Source organism: Mizuhopecten yessoensis, unplaced genomic scaffold (assembly GCF_002113885.1).
Source record: "Mizuhopecten yessoensis strain PY_sf001 unplaced genomic scaffold, ASM211388v2 scaffold8035, whole genome shotgun sequence".
Lineage (NCBI taxonomy): Eukaryota > Metazoa > Mollusca > Bivalvia > Pectinida > Pectinidae > Mizuhopecten > Mizuhopecten yessoensis.
Genome location: NW_018407346.1, coordinates 753,816 through 771,478, shown reverse-complemented (window position 1 = coordinate 771,478; position 17,663 = coordinate 753,816). Strand labels below are relative to the sequence as shown.

At 34.1% G+C, this 17,663-nt stretch overlaps 1 protein-coding gene across 13 annotated transcripts in view; it reads left to right on the top strand.

Annotated features, from left to right (window-relative positions):
- LOC110454713 overlaps positions 1-16,387 on the top strand; it is a 30,960-nt gene extending 14,573 nt beyond the window's left edge. For 8 of the 13 annotated variants that reach the window (XM_021504371.1, XM_021504375.1, XM_021504373.1 and 5 more), the window contains 14 exons: positions 201-251; positions 1,338-1,421; positions 1,759-1,809; positions 2,569-2,652; positions 3,312-3,359; positions 4,399-4,446; positions 5,673-5,702; positions 5,976-6,078; positions 8,001-8,300; positions 8,802-9,116; positions 10,692-10,979; positions 11,297-11,632; positions 11,928-12,263; positions 14,041-16,387. In XM_021504371.1, the coding sequence (XP_021360046.1) occupies positions 201-251; positions 1,338-1,421; positions 1,759-1,809; positions 2,569-2,652; positions 3,312-3,359; positions 4,399-4,446; positions 5,673-5,702; positions 5,976-6,078; positions 8,001-8,300; positions 8,802-9,116; positions 10,692-10,979; positions 11,297-11,632; positions 11,928-12,263; positions 14,041-14,201 (2,235 nt within the window). In that variant the 3' untranslated portion in view covers positions 14,202-16,387. The remainder of the gene's footprint in view (positions 1-200; positions 252-1,337; positions 1,422-1,758; positions 1,810-2,568; positions 2,653-3,311; positions 3,360-4,398; positions 4,447-5,672; positions 5,703-5,975; positions 6,079-8,000; positions 8,301-8,801; positions 9,117-10,691; positions 10,980-11,296; positions 11,633-11,927; positions 12,264-14,040) is intronic. The other 5 variants (XM_021504376.1, XM_021504377.1, XM_021504378.1 and 2 more) reach the window with 5 other exon arrangements.
- Positions 16,388-17,663: the final 1,276 nt, after the last annotated feature.

The window sequence follows — 17,663 nt, the reverse complement described above, 5'->3', positions numbered from 1 at the left end:
CTTTAGGATTTACTATTATACAGTTTTGGTAAAAAAATTATAATGGTTTAAGTGAATCTTGCTCGATACCATGTGTTAGTGCGTGCTTGCTTTCGTTTTACTTTCATTAAATAGCAGAACCGGCGTTAATAATTCTTTATTAACATGTGGAGCAAACGTACAGATTGATCAAAACTTCCATGTATACCTTATGCTTATAGACTAAATCACCTGCCGGCTCAAGCGATCCTCCTAATGTGTCAAACCATGAGGTATGCTTTCATGTTTTATTTTTTTTCTTCGGAATTCGATTTTCATAACATATACAACAGAATATCAACGAGAGCTGATGTCAAGAAAATTGAAATGACAAACAATTTAATAAAATGCAATTATAATGTATATTTGTTCCTTTAACTTGTGTTAAAGTCAATTTCTTTAACAACGTCTATACATTTCCATCACGTTCATAAAACCGCCATTGTGTGATTATACATTGCAATAAGTTAATCAAACTTATATTATTCACTTTTTAGGCCTATTACACTGTAAGTGTATTTACGAAGGACGTATTGGTCCTCATACTGCTTATATTGAGACCATGACAAATGCGATATTTGTACATTACTTATATCGTGTGTGCTGTGCACATCTATGATTTCAGTTATTTTAATTAAGCAATATTTTCATTCAAACTTGGGTTGGGACTAAACTGTTAAAAAAACTTATTTGAATAACAAATTGAACTTTTTTTTACAAGAAATAGGAAGAAACGAAACACCTTTTTAAATATCTTGTTTGAAGATTAAATTTTTTAACCAAAGCAAACGTGTACTCCATTTCGTAAGTCAACAGGGACATGTGTTTATAAACGCGTATTTTACTGTTACTTATTCATAAATTTGTTTTACAACAGATACAAATGTACTTCATTCTTACACTAGTATTTCCTATTAACCATGCTAGAATAAATTCCAACAATGGTACGTCACAACTGAAAGGTCACATGACTCAACAACAGAAGCAATACATTCGCACATACATTACATGGAACTTAAAGAACTTATTTAACTGTGAATGGTTGGTTTGACTACTGTGAAAGTGTATCTTCTCATTATTGATTTCACGTTTACAGATTATATTTCCAACTATAAAGTTGTTTGTGTATGATTTGAATACAGTATGCTACCTAAAGATATGCGTTAACAATGAGTGTTTCAATCTGTTTGTCTCACTATTTAGTCAGTATACACAAACATTTCGTCGTAAAATCCGGACTATCTAGTGGAAGGAAATATAGCTGGGTTTTCGAGGTTCCTCTGTTTACATGTTTTATCTCTATGTGGTTTATTATATAGATAGAGCATGCATTATCTTCGTCGTTAACAAACAGCAACCCAACGGTTTATCATAGAGAGAATCAACTTGACAGTTCAGACTCAGTAAGTGATTTGGGCATTCTATGTACACCCATGCATAATAACGAGATTAAATGCTATTTAAATCCATTTTCTACCTAGATTTAGCTCCCCTTTCATCAATGTTTTCCTCAAAAGTTTGTTTTGGCTAACATGCTTTGTGAGGCATGGTGTTGTGAGGATGATATTTTTTAAATATTTTGCTTTTAGAAAGAATTTATTGCGTGTATGTATATATATTTAGCAGTAGACCTCAGGTACACGGGGTCAGAATATTAGGCTCCAAAGTTCTCGTTTTATAAAAAAAAACTGCAATGCAGGCGATAATGGTCAAAGTCTCTATACTGATTGTGATTTTCAGCCTTCTGTAGAAGAGGATGATCAAGAAACGATTGTAAAACCGACTCTAACCGTAAGTAACCAACCCGTAATGAGTGATACTCACCTGAGGTATCCCCAACCCAAGATGGTTATAACGAATTGATGCTTTATGTTTCACAGACAAATTCTCTGATACAATCCCCACTATCAAGCCAAGGCCTGTCACATAATGTAGAGTATATTGACTTTATAGACAGTAAGGTTTTCAATCTTTCGAGTGATGAGTATGTACGGAAGATATCGGAGATAGGTGACGGGTCGGAGGGAACTGTGGTCTGGTACCCGGTATAAAAACATTCTACTTAATCGTGCCATGAGTATCCCGAGATGTCCTACACGCACATGTAACTTTGTGGTAAGGAAAACTACATCCACAAGCCTAAGTCACATTAAATATCCCAAGACTGCTATATTATCCAAGGGTTTATTTATGGGGATAATTCCGAGATGACTCGGTGTTCAGAAAATGTAGGACCGCTAGCGAGGCACCTGATGGGACGCTCCCGGGTAACCTTTCATCTGATACACCCTGTCCTAAATGTTCAAAAAGAAGACATAATGGGTGTCGTATGTGATATGTTTTACATAAAAAATTACTTGAACACCAGCCACACTGGATAATTATTTGGTAATTCGTCTCACTATGAAGTCAGGATTTTAAGGAATACATTCGATATTTTTCATGCAAACATTTTGTCGACAAATCTGGAAAATTCTGGTTGAAATAAATATAGCTTGGTTATCGAGGTTTCTCTGTTAACATTGGTGTGTTTTCGTTTTGTTTATATAGATAAGGAAGGGAGCATATCCAATGTTTGCATATCGCAATCCGGTGTTTCAGCTTGAAGAGAATCAACCTGAAAATTCACAATCGGTAAATGTTTTCTGCATCTTATGTATATTTCATGCATAATAACGAGATAAGATGCATCCAATATGTATAATTCAAAATGTACTTAAATACATATTCTACCTAGATTAAGCTCCCCTTGCATACACATTTTCGTCATAGGTTTGTATGGGCAACACGCTGTGTGAGGAATGGTGTTTTGAGGATGATATTTAAAAATAAATACTATGATATCATTACGCAGGACCTAAACGTGGGACTACTATTAGAAGACCACGCCAAAATGCCTCTTTTATTTACGGAATTGTTGTTTTAAAACTACTTCTGCTAGGCGATTGCATTGGTTTATAGACATATCAAATTATCAGAATTAGACCAAAGAATATTTCATTTACTCTTAAGTTGGATTACATTTTTTTTTTTTTTTATTATTAATAATGATGCTATTTAAAGTGCTTCAGACATCTTTATTGAATGAATTTGATGTATAAACCTTAATAATGTTTTGCATTCCCTCCAAAATAATCTCAACAGCCATCTGCAGTCTTCGTTTTGCGGACAGTGCACAATCAGCCACACTAGTTATATTATTATAATCTTTCGGGTAGTATTAAAATGATGTACTTTACGAAGTGACAAATATAACATTCTTTCAAAAAAATATAAAAAAATCTTTTCTGCAGGACAGTCCCGACTCTTCGTCACTATATATAACTGGAGGCGAAGCGATTGTAAGTTGTAACTATTTGTATCTCATATATTCAAATATATGCACATGAATGATTTTCATTATTTAAAACACCTCTTGCAATGAGCAACTATCATCATGTGTTTCTAACATTGTCGTATTTGTTTTTTGATTTTAATGAAAAGGGTTTGTTAAATCATGCTAAAATATGACAATAACATATTACACTGTAGGACTAATGAAATAATACTAAACTTTTAAGGACACATATATCAAGATATTAATCTAAAACTATACCAAGATCTTCTTATAATAAAATAATATGATTACAGTAATATCTTTATTTATACAGGGTGAGCAATTTCTATATGAATATAATTTTAAAATTTGGTACATAAAGTCTGTTTACAGTAACATATCTTGTATCTTATATTCTTAGTAAGGACTTGTTCTTACGTAATATACAAATGTAACAAGTAGCAGAGCTAGATGGGCAAATTATCATGATTTAAAACACGTTTTCCTCAACTGAAGTAATCTAGGATTGGTAGCCAGTAGAGTTTCTGAGGAAGACAAGCAGTTAGGACCAACTAACCAGTAGCTCTTAAAATAATTCAGACTGATTGTGTTTGAAGTTGAAGACATTTTCTCAGCAAAATCAGAGTGTGATAATTTACATCGAACAGATGAACGATATGAAAAGTTAGGAAATATAATACTACTGAAAAAACACAAGAACGAAAATAAAGCAATATCACGTGGTTGTGTATTATACTGTACCTAATATAATATCATCCTTTGTTACATCAAATGTAAGACAATGGCGACGAAGAGAAAGGTTTGTGACGCTGAATGATGATAACAGATGACGAAATTAAGGAAGTTTCGATTGTTAGAAACACACATTGTTTTTTCAAAATTTTGCATACTTACTAAAAGACACTGTAGTAAAATGTTTAAAACCATCTTAACCACAGTTGGCACTTTTATTATATTGATATCCGGATGTATCTTTTTATACATAGTTTATGGTAACACTTATCTTTACTATTTCACTAAAATCCCATCATTTTGTATTGTAGCCTCCCAAAAATATGCAGCCAACAGACACCAAAGAAACCACTTTGAGAGTAAGTAACAATTTTTGGAACTTCTCACACACTACGCAATCATATAATGCACTAATTCAAAATAGAAAAAAATATAACTTATTACAGTTTTGCTTAAGAGATCATGGATTCTACATGTATGAACTTGATAAGACATTTGTCTTTACTCTGGGACATATATCAAAATTGAAAACAGTGTAAGGTGAACAAACAAAAAGGAATTTTTCTATTAACTTCATTCACAGCTGCCGATTTTCTAGTCAGTTATCAACGGAAAAACGGTAGAATACGTGACTGGTTTTGTACATATCTGCTATATACATTATGATATTTAATTAGCTATACAATTAACAACATTGATAAGCAGAAACTAGCAGAAAAATTCAAACTGACGCAATTCCTTTTCGTAAATTGTGAAGTCATTAGAAATTGTCGTAACATATTGGGTTCTTAATTCCTATACTTTTTAAAATCAGCATCATTTTCGTCGTTATAGATACTCTAAAACCTAAAATATATAAGGTAATTAAGGATCCAAGACCACTGCCAAATACTTTAACTACGTCAAGGAAAACGGCATATACATAGCTTTAAAATAGAAAGCCTTTCTTGATAGGAAGACATACATGACGAAAAGGAATGAAGGCCCGCCCTGCCCCCNCGTATTAAAGATTCAGGAATGATAGATCGAGATGCAAACCCTGGTCACTTCAGAGCGTTGTACTATCAGTCTAATCGAGTGAGCGTATATTACCTGGTTACCAGATGTGGTATGGCATATATGTGTTACAGTTATAACAAAACAAAAATAAGGGGAGGTAACTGTAAATCCGAAAATCTACAGTTCAGTGGGACAGTGATCCTTAAGGGAAAACACTATATGTTGGAATACTCTTTATGATTTTATATCGATGAGATTATCACAGGTATATTTATTTTATCGAGAAGAGTGGTTGTGGAGGGGTAGCGGAATTAGTGTTCCATATGTTTACATTGTCATAGCAATCTATGAATGTCAGTTTCATGCAATGTAATCATATGCACTATCAGGAGGGTGTGGTTTTTTGTTAGACATTCTATTTGATTGGTGGTCTGATCATCCACGTGGAATTTTTTGTTAAATACAAATAATAATTGTTATTACCAATGAAGATTTTTTCATTGGTATTTTATATTTTTTACTTCAAGAAAGGGTACATTTTAAATGTCACTTCCTAAAATAATTGTTTTCGTTGTTTTTTACACAGGGTAAAAAGAACCTGAGTCGGAGATCCAAGGTAAGTGTATTTCTAATATTACCTCCCTTCATAATCATTGTAGCACATTCGTGTATATCTGGTAGCATGTGTAATTAAGACAATATAATGACAAATCAGTGATAGTGGTGCATGTTCAGAATTAATTTCAATGTCAATTTTCAGTGCATGATATAAATATAATCTGCATGTTTATCATTAATGTAGTACGCGCTTTAACGTTAGATATTTATGAATGTACACTGACTGCACTGTCTGATACAAAGCATGCTATTTTCTACGTTCTTTTTACAGAAACCGTTATTTTGCTTGATGGTAGTGGCAGGGTTTTTAGTAGCCATTGTCATCTCTGTAACAGTTTCAATTGCAACATCCGGAGCTGCCGAACAACCCAGAGGTATATTCTGACAAAACAAGCTAATCATCAAAAAGAGAGAAATCGGTCAAATCGGAGGAGGGGGGAGATTGAGGGGGTATTTATCTTACTTTAAAACTCATTCATGGATAAAGCTAATAAAACCTGCATCGCTTACTCAATTACTTGTTCGTAATCCCAAGTTTCTATTAAATTCTGATATGGGTTTTTTCACATTCACTTCTATTATACTAGGATCATAAACATAACACAATTGCACTCCGTCCGTCCGCCCGTCCGTCCGTCCATCCGGGAAGTTTGTCCTGGACATATCGTCTATACTATTTCACCTGGAGTTACCAAATTTGGTGTACAAGGACATCTTGGGAAGGCGGAGTGCAGAGTGCCAGTAGCAGGTCACTTTGACTTCACTGTGATCTATGATTTGACCTTTGACCTTACGTTTAAAAAAAGGGTTGTCCGGGGCATACATGTATCTTCTGTACTACTTCACCTGGAGTAACGAGATTTGATGTACAATCACATCTTGTGTTGGCGGAGTGCAGAGTGCTAGAATAAGGTAACAATGACCTATGACTTGACCTTTGATCTCAAGTTTTGAAAAAGTTTGTCCGGTGTATATCTTCTGTACTATTTCAACTAGAGTAACCAGATTTGGTGTACGAGGACATCTTGGGATGGCGGAGTGCAGTGTACAAGAATAATGTCACTGTGACGTATGAATTGACCTTTGACCTTTACTTTTGAAATGAAATTGTCCTGGGCATATCTTCTATATAAGTTCACTTGGAGTAACCAGATTTGGTGTACGAGGACATATTGGGATGGCGGAGTACAGTGCACAAGGATAATGTCACTGTGACGTATGAATTGACCTTGTACCTTTACTTTTGAAATGAAATTGTCCTGGGCATATCTTCTATACTAGTTCACTTGGAGTAACCAGATTTGGTGTGCAAGGACCTCTTGGGATGGCGGAGTGCAAGAAGTATGTATCAGGATACTTTCCTAACAGTCGGTACATCCTGACATAAGTGTAATATTTGTTCAATATAGAAATCATTACGGATTGGGTACTATGGATTGCCTTGCAATACTTCGCCTTGTTCTTTTAAGCTTTGGTTCCACCTACGATACGACTATATTGTGCATTGTAAAATGTTACTCCACTTGGCTTTTGAATCTAAATATTTTGTTGTGTTCAGGATTATACCCGCATGGTTTTTCAATTACACTTTTGAATTTCAAAATACATTGTTGTAGAGAAACAAGACCGCCAATACTGTAATGATATAAATCCGTTACAATGAGGTTCCATACAATCATCTAAATGAGTTAATTAAAGTCATTTTTGTCTTGCATGCACAGCTGACTGCTTCACTGTTATGGCATTTGATAGTGATCAAATTTTACTGTTTCATGGGAGTAGGACTTAAGGTGCACGTTTAGTCAGTGAAACGAAGCTAGAGGTTGTCAATTTCCTACCACCGTAAAAAGGAGAAGACATGGGGACGTCGCTGGTAACTGTGTTGCCTTGGTTGTATTTTAATTTGTTTACTTGTTTATTGTACATGTGTATTTAGCTATTTAAAAAAACATTTTACCTGGCTAATGTCTGGACTTACATGTCATTATCTTTTGTCACCAATGCAACACAATGAAGTAAATTTGACCAAATTATGACGTCAGACATATATAAGATATTACGAAGCATATTTATTGTAGTACGAATGTAGCTTTTGATAATGCGTCAAAATGAAATATACGAGGGATGCAGAATATTGGTGATGTCATAGGATAAGGACATGTCCATATGCATCAATCGATAAACGCATGTGCACAAGTCTATCAGCACGCGTGACTCGTGACTTAGCAGAAATAGATGCAGAAATTAGAAATGTCCCTTAAAAAGGAAGGTTTATTTGATTTTTAATATATTTCAGACTGCACTGTTACTCCAGAAGGGGAAACCAGGTGTCCAATATCAGGAAAACACGTGGAGGCGGTTCTCCTAAATGCAAGTAAATATGTTAGTGAAGGCGACGGAGAAATCGTCATACCCCTCAACGAAACTACCGACACGACCGTGAATGACATTCATTTTTATGTGAAAGATGGTGATTTGTATTATTCAAACCCAAATACAAGCGTCTGTTACAAGGTAGGAATCTTTCCAGTCGTCCTCCGAAATGCTAGTGAAAAGATTTTACAGAGACTTCCCCCCATAAACATTGAAAAACAAGGTATGTATTTTGACCTTTATTTTCTGACCTTATCAGTTCTTCGTAAAGTCACATCACACGATCGGATGATAATACTTGTTAAATCATAAAAAATATATCAAATAACATATGAATAAAAACAAAATGCTTTTAGTGCACGCATAATACATTAAAGACAAAATTTTATAATGGAAGCATTACATAGTAGACAAAATTATGTGGTGCATGCATAACAAAATACAGACAAAATGCTGTAATGCATGCATTAAACATAACAGTGAAAAGTCGGTGCACGTTTGATATATTACAGACACAGAACTGTGGCGATGTTCTACATATTTAGTCACTAACAAAGAGCTATGATGCATGCATTACATATTACAGACAAATATAATATTGCATTGTATATTATAATAAACTTTGTGATATTTTCACTGTTGTCTTTTATGTATTTGATTTAACAAATGGATTAACATCCTTTACAATTCCGCTTATTGAAAAAAACAAATCTGTCTGTTTAAGGGCTCGATGATCCTGTAAATATTGAACCGGTGGTATACAGAAACCTAACAGATGGACGAGACTATGTCCTACTCATATGCGCTGTTGCGCATTGCGATGCAGTGGTTACAACTGCCAAATTGATGGTACCCGGATACAGCAACATACAGAAACCAATGTCGTGTACACATGAAGGAACAACAGACGGTCTTAACACGTGCACCATAACAATGACCCAAGATAGTTTTGAGAACGCTCAATATATCCAGTGCGCTTCCATGTCGTCAACTACTGAGTCATCGGTGACAATAAATTCAGCAGATGCCAAATACAAAGGTAAACATGAAAAGTGAAAGTAGAATTATTAGGAGATATGGAATACTGTTTCTCCCTCAACCATTCAAGGTTTTCTCACCACGCCTCATAGGCTAAATCTGCTAAGAGTATGTAATTATATCTGGTTAACACTTTGGATATTGGTCAATTTCCTTAATGTGACGTTAAGAAACAACGCTCTGCAGCAGCATCTTACATTGTGGCGTCATAAGCTATGTCAACAATGTATTCTCCGAAGAAACACATGGTTTTCTAGATATTGTATTTGAATTATCTGGGAAAAAACGATCCCTCAACTTAGGATGGATGATTATTATGTGCATCTAACACTCGTTAGGTAATTTTCCATTGTAAAAGACTCGGTTAACTCCATGTCTTTTTCTGATTTTAACATTAGCTAAGTCAAGTTGGATAACATGATAACCTACCGAAACTCATTGGGTAATCTCTATGTTATTGTGTTTTTGTTTTGTTTTTGTTTTTAATAATAAATGTAAACACAAAGCAATGAACCTTCTATTGAAATAGTTTTCCGATGTAGAATGGATATTGAACTGCACTACATGACTATTTCGTTCATAAAAGATTCGTCAGAGGTACTTGATGTCAAAAGAATGAAAATCGAAGTCTGAAGTATTCTGAAATCTATGTAAAAATGAAGCGGAACGGAAATGCGCCTATTTGACCACTTTAACGTTACAAATGTACACGTTTTATCTACAGTTGATAATATATATTCTAATATATAAATAATATAAACATGTAAAAGTAACTTTGTTTGACTTTATGATTCGGCAAATTATTTGTTTAAAAAAGGAGCTTTCTGATTTATATATTGAAGCTAAAACAAGCTGCAGGTGTACCTGTCCAGTTACATGTTATTTGGCGATAAATCATTTTTTGTTTTGGAAAAAAACGGAAATGTGAACTGTTGCATATCGGTTTTAAAAACATTTGAACGTCAGTGTGTGATTTCTTTGTTAACATCATTTATCGTTATAGGTTTCACTGAATAACGGATAAGGCACTCTGGGCAAGGAAAGTTCTTTTTAATTGAATAATGAATGATAAATAACGAATAAGGAACCTAATTTACCTTGCCTTTGGAAAGTAAAGGTAAAGTAAGTACCTTATTCGTTATTGAATAATGAATCACGAAAAACGAATAAAAACAAACTTTACCTTGCCCAACTTTCTCTCTTTGCCTTATTTCTACATATGTTTTAAGTGTGAAATTCCAAACTTTTGAATTTTCCAACTAATGAGAATTCTAAAATACACGATACATATGTATATCCATATGGTGCAAACAAATAGTTTCTTTGTTTGGATTTCTGCTTCGACAAACCATTTTTCTTTTCTTTTTTTTAAAATTAGAAGCCTTCTTTTTATTTCTGGTAGTTTTTATATAAGCTACAACTATTTTTCTGATTTGCCATTTTAACTATGCACTATTGACTTGAAAGTCCCAAAATATGATTTTAAGTAAATTAGGCATCATAATTCTTATTGAATTTTTTTTTGTTTATTCAGTTCAAATAACTGCATTTTGTGCATTTTGTTGTTGATTTTCAGAACCGGTTAGTCCCGATGCCGTTATCAGTCACGGACAGAACGCCACAATCGTACGTCACGTGACCATTGATGAACACGACGTTTTAGTTCTGGAAAAAGAACATAGCAAATTGGAGTTTCCAACTAGTGATTCAACAGATTCCAGAATCACCTTTTCCGTCAGTAAAACTGGTTCTGGAAAAATTGTTGAAGTCGAAATTCGATTATCCCCAGGTACCTGCTTTGACGGTGGTAAATTTGTCATCAGGACAGAACAGGGCGCATTTGAGATAAAGACACAAGTTAACGGTATAGATTTTTCTCTTCCTACCTTTTTTATGTAATGCTCCATTTCCATTATAAAATAAGTATCAATTTTTCAATATTTGCAATGTCATAATTTGAAGTGATATTTTGGTAAGCTGTTTGAAAAACTTAAACAAAATATTAAATTTCCTTTTATTTCGAACTTTTTTATGTAGAACATTGATTTTAATTACTGATTATATTTTTGAAAATCCTACATGTATTAAGCTGCGCTGTAAACGCCAGATGATTTTTAATTTTTGAGTTGAAGTATTAAAATCGGACATGTATAACATTGGTTTGTTATTAATATACTCCAGATGGACCAAATCTTATTCTATTACCAACTACTTCCGTCTCGTCTGTTGGAGCCAGATTGGTCCTTAAAGGTATATATTGCATAGCAGATGGCGCACAAACCGTCACTGTGATAATGTCCGGAAAATCAGAAAATGAACGTCTTCAGACAGGCAGTAGAGTCGAAATTGGTAATTCCTCTGAATACTTCATCTTTGATTTAAAACTGAACGTCTTGGAACTGGTATATGTGAAGAAGGGTACCGTCTGTCCGGACCACAACAAAACGTTGGCAATAACCGTGCAAAATGATAATGGAGTCGATCTGCTGGATATCTCGACAAGAATGCGAGTCAAAGGTAAGCTTCCTTTGTTAATATTATTTAATTCCCCGCTGAATTCGATTACATAGAATGATATTATATACACAACTGTTCGTATATAAAAACATAGATGTGACTTTTAAACATGATACTTTTATTCATTAATTGAGAATATGATTAAAACATCTGCCGATGTCGGTTGTCATCGTCAACTTTCTTTTATACAAATGATGCTGCGTAATCTAAAAAAAATATAATGGATCGGGAAAAGGGCAAATGATTTAATCAAATGACATGAAACAGTTATGGTTCTTTTTCTTTCTTTCTTTAGCAAATCAATACCGCATCTCAACAACCGGTGGCTCTTTTCAAGAGAACGCAGAGGATAAAGTTATAATATTCGCTGCAAGTTTGGGATGTAGGCCAACAATTCAAAATGTCAAATTAACAATTAATGGAAAACATGACCTGTCACAGGCTGACGACATCTTTGGTGGTTACCAAGTGAGCAACGAGACTGGCGAGATGTCCATCGTTAAAGAATACCACTTAGATGTAGTAACGTTGCGGGACAACGGGACAGGTCTAAAATTAACCATATCTTTCACTGACGATGATGGTGGTTTAAGATTTCTTACAGAAACAGTGACTGTGCTTGTCATCCCAGGTAAGGTTTTTTTGTGAATTGTATTTACCTTTATCATGTCCAGTACACTAGCCGATGCGCTACATAGCTTAAAAACCTGTATAGCTTTATCCAACTTTACATAGCTATTATTTCTGAGATTTCAGATTTAATAAAAGTAAATACAAAAATGCATAAAAGTGTATGGCAATATTGACTACGAAAAGCATGCAGTTAGGGCTATATGTTTTTTTCATACAAGTAAAATTTCCTATTGGGCTGGTCTCCAGCGGGGGNGGGGGGGGGGGGGTGCTGATGGTTGGAGCCAAAAGGGGTTATTTGGCTATATATTGCTTTAATCGTCTTCTTCTCTGGAAATAAGAGACAGATATCAACAATATTTTGTTGGAAGCATCCTTAGGTGGCGGGGATTCAACATTATACAATAGGTGGAGCTGACACCCCAGGGGGCTGAGGGGTGGGGCCAATAGGGATGATTTGGCAATTTTGTTTAAAGCGTCTTCCTCCCTGGAAATAAGAGATAAATATCAACAATATTTGGTTAGAAGCATTCCTATGTGGTGGGGATGCACAACTGTGTTGGGGATGAATAATGGACAGGCTGACTCTTCAGGCTAGGGGGTGGGGCCAAAAAAAGTTAACTTGAATTAAAATGGTTAAGATCCCCACCATATAACCATATTTACAATTGCTGAGTATTAAGAGATGAATGCATTGACCCTTGGGTCTGGCCACACCCCTAGGGACCTTGTTTCTCAGTCACAACTCTGAAACATTTGAGATCCGAACCGGATAACCAGATATACAATTGCTTGACATAAAGAGACGAATGAAGTCATGATATAAATATTGACCCTTGGGTTCTGGCCACAACCCTAGGGACCTAGTTTCTGAGTCACAACTTGGAAACAGTTGAAATCTCCACCCGTAAACATACATACAATTGCTGGGCATGACAAATCAAATACAGATACGATAAGGATTGGCCTTGGGGTCTGGCCCTATCCCTGATATATTATTTGGAGATATTTAACCATGATTTCTTAGATATCCAATTGAGCGATACAGGCCCTCTGTGCCTCTTTCTTTCATATAACTCATCGTGCATTTGCAACGGGCTATTTGCATCATTGCTTATGTACATGTACATAATATGTCACGTGACTGTTACGAGAGACTAATATACATGTAAGCACCTCCTTTATCAAACCTGCCAATGCCAATTGTTATCGACATAGTGCAAAGAAAATTTATTGTATTTTGATTGTAGAGTTTTTACTCTAGAAATATACCTCCCTCCTATATTACCACAGCCGATCGCGGCCCTGATCAATGAGGCGACTAAAGGAAACGTATAAGTCTATTTGGAAACCGTGTTTTGAGCGATATTGGCAGAACTATATTTATGTTTGGTAATGAGGGATACTATCTGGTATTATCATGTAAACACAAATACTGATAAACATACAATAAAGTCAACTTGTCCTCCGGTGCAGAAAACCCTTCGATTGTGTAAACATTGGAATATAAAAAATGCTACATTGTATCTTTTGTACATATCCATCGATGACCATAGATCTTGGATGCAATATTGACCCCATGCGTATATCTAAATATCTGTACACACAATATGAATGGGTGTATTTAAAATGTGTGATTAATTATTAACATGTAAAATGATATCGTTTTCAAAGTTTCTGTAATTATATACACTGTAAGTTTTAAAAGAAATGATAGCGTATGCTTTTTTCATTACATAGCCTATTATTAGAACAGTTTCATTTGTTTTTGTTTACAGGCGAGTTCTGTGAAGGTAAAACACATGGGTGCAACTTTAAACATCCGTACAGATACGATCAATACGTTGCATGTGGTGATGACGTCATTGCAGCTATCGATTCCTGTCCGGAGCACGGGCAAATCTTCAAGGCGTCCAATTGTACAGGATTCTGCGAGTAACAGCATCAAATTCATTGAAGACGAACGCATTTGTTTTCGATCTTTTTTCACGTTGGTTTTGTTTTCATTTGTCTTAGCAAAGACTATTTTCCGAATTTCAACGACAATGTTAAACATTATTGTGTATCGTATGGTTTAGAGGCTTACCAAGATAGGGGCTAGATCATTGAAAATTAATCATAATTTAAATGTCATTAAAAGATAAATTCGTCTACATTTAATGGATTGAATCATGTTCAATTATATGTCACATCATTTTGTTGCGTTTATGTTTCACGTCCACTCATTTTTCGTTGTATTCAATTCAAATTAATGCATACATGTTAAATATTTTATTGAATTCAATTCACGTTCATACATCATACGTGCCTGTCAATCAGTGTTTTATTTCAATCAATTGAACGTAACTAGAATAACATATTTCTAAATCGATTTTCTCAAAATGTATTAATTTAATTGAAAATTCATTCAGTATAACTTCATTTTGTTTCTTTCTGTTAATGTCCATTTCAATTATTCATATTTTGATATATGTATTTCAGATTTAATATTTTTGTGTTCAATTATCATCAATCCCCCACTCTTTTTAAGAACGTCTTTGATACTGTAATATACTACACACATATGATTTAATTCAATTGTGTAGTAAATATATTTGTATTTTATATGTTGTTCAATATTTTATTAATGATGTACATTGAATCTTTAAAAGCACTCAAAAAAACGTATACCCAATTGTTCAAAGAGTGAAGATAAGGTATTTTTTATCTTGTTATTTTTTTCTATATATTCTATAAAGACTGCTAACATAATTGTTTATTTTGTTTTATATACATTTAGAACTTTGTTCAATATCAAAGTTTGGAAAATATATCTTGTTTACCCGTTACATTCATTTATTTATTATATGAATGGTGGTCTGTTTTATACGGAACTAAGAGTTGTCTCCCTCTACACGTCTCAAAATCACGTCCCTCACATCGTTATGAGATTCGTAGTGAAAACAAGCTCATTCTTTACTTGCCATTGATGATAAAGTACTTGTTGAACACCAATTAGGAGAAATAGCAACACATAAGAAATATCCTTACAAACGGACACGGAAAAATAATTAATATTTACTACAAATCACATTTTCCGAAATAATAATAAACATAAAATAATAGCATGATACATGTAACATTTCCAATCTTGATACAGATAAGTCAGAGTTTGCAGTGTTGTATATAAGGCCATACAGTGTAATGTCAACGTTCCTAATATTTAATTCATAGATAACGTATATATGATATTTATTTTTCATAATACCCTACACACTATCCATATCTTTGTATCTTTGTATATTTTCTTATATTATAGAATATGTATATTATATATATGTGTGTGTGTTATACAAATGAGAAGTTTTTAAAGGTTAGTCAATTTGTTTCTTCGATGGTATGTGATAATAATGTGTTATAAAATACCAAATGCCGGAAAATCTATGTATACGTGTTTAGTTTAGTATAGTATTTAGTATTATAATACATGTAATAACCCACCTATTAGGTGTGATTGAGTCTATGCAGGAGTTTGTTAACAGAAGACCAGGTAAAATAGTTTGGTTCGTTACAGTATAAAGACTGTTTTCTACTGATACCGACGAGTGTATGTCATGCATGAATGATAGAATGAAAAGCACGGGTATATATTTCTCAGATACCTGTTCTAATATATAGAATGTATTAACATGTGACACTTCAATAAAATAAATGATTGATTGATTGATTGATTGATTGATATATAAAACAAAGTTTGTAGATGGATGGAAGGATGAGTGAATTGATGGATGAATGCGAATTAATTAATTTATTTATTAATCCAAGCTGTTGAAATCAAATACAGAACGAATGAATGAATGAATGAATCAATCAATCAATCAATCAATCAAAGAATTAATAAATAATTACTTTTCTGCAAACCTAACACAAAACATCCACAAAGTACAGTACATGTATATATTACATAAACAATGAAAATTATAATGAACCTAAAAAGACTGAATATGACCAATTCTAAAAAGGAATCGCACAAATATTTGAACAAATTTGGGTATTTATCACGATATGATTTTAACAACTGGGCCTTGTTCTTTATATTTATACAAAATACTCAAATTCAATGAATAAAACATTCCAAAACTGCAATATTGACTTGACTTAATTGTTTGAAAGCCGATGTAAGGACTATTCATCACCGATATTCGGATTTTTTTTTTTTGTTGTTCTCATTTACTCTCCTTTTCTCGGTGTAAATATTCTAGCCTCTTCTAATAATTAACATACTAGTATCACACATGTTGAGCAACTTCAGGACTGTCCTGTTTTTGAGAAAAATAACGCATCAAAGTAGCCATTACACGACTGGGATAACATACAATCTATATTTAGGATCATACGATCGTCATCATGACATCTAACATTTGACAGTCAGTGTCTACCACAGTAAAACATGATTTAATTCTGCCTTAGATCGACGGTAATTGCGTATCACGCATTTCCCTCGATCAGACGAAGACATCATGGCCGTTACCACATGTGGTGCCGGCAGAAATAATGGCGGAAACCAAATGCTGAGTTGCTGTTGAACTGCCCCACATGCGGTGACGGAATATCTCTTCACAGATCCCATACGGCCTAATTAGCGACAGTATTGCAGATCCTAGATATAGTGCGAATGACATCATAACACACCTCAAATATAATAAATAAGGACCTCTTTACTGAACCCAGATGTGGTGACGGAGCACATGAAGGTTCCGACATATGTTAACGAAGGATATCATGGAAGATTCCACTGTGATGACGTAAGACAGTGCTTGGCCCGCTTACCATGCTGGTGTGTCTGGGTTTCTCCTACGGTGTTTTGTTGCGATCATGATGTCTTTCCTTTTGTTGTGGTGTCCATATACTTCCCTGTCGTCTAATCGTAATGACTTATAGTGAAGATCTTTGCTGATATTATGATGTTGTATTTGTTTTAGTTTAGCTTTTGTTTTTTACCTTACCACAAATAAGTATGGCGATGCAGTTTTCTGTTCACTATGGTTTTATTGTTTTGAATTCTACGAGTTTATTATAATTAGAAAGGTAAGCAATCGCATGTTTACCTTTATAATTATGTACCTGTTGTTTGCACTTACAAATACAAGAAAGTAACTTAACTGATATCTCATTCATCGCTTTTCAAATTCAATATGCTAGCTATTGCAGAACACATTCATAGGCAATGTGTACTTTGAGTTGTTAATTATATAAGCCGTGTTGATTTAAACAGAACAAGGATAGTTAGTGCTGTAAGGGTAGATATGTGTATCGCGTTAATCTCTAAACTTGGCGTAAGGTCATGAGAAATATAATCGTACGATGTCCAGCATTATTACCAGGTTTGACGCTATCAAGGCTGCGTAGTAAATTGTAAGCC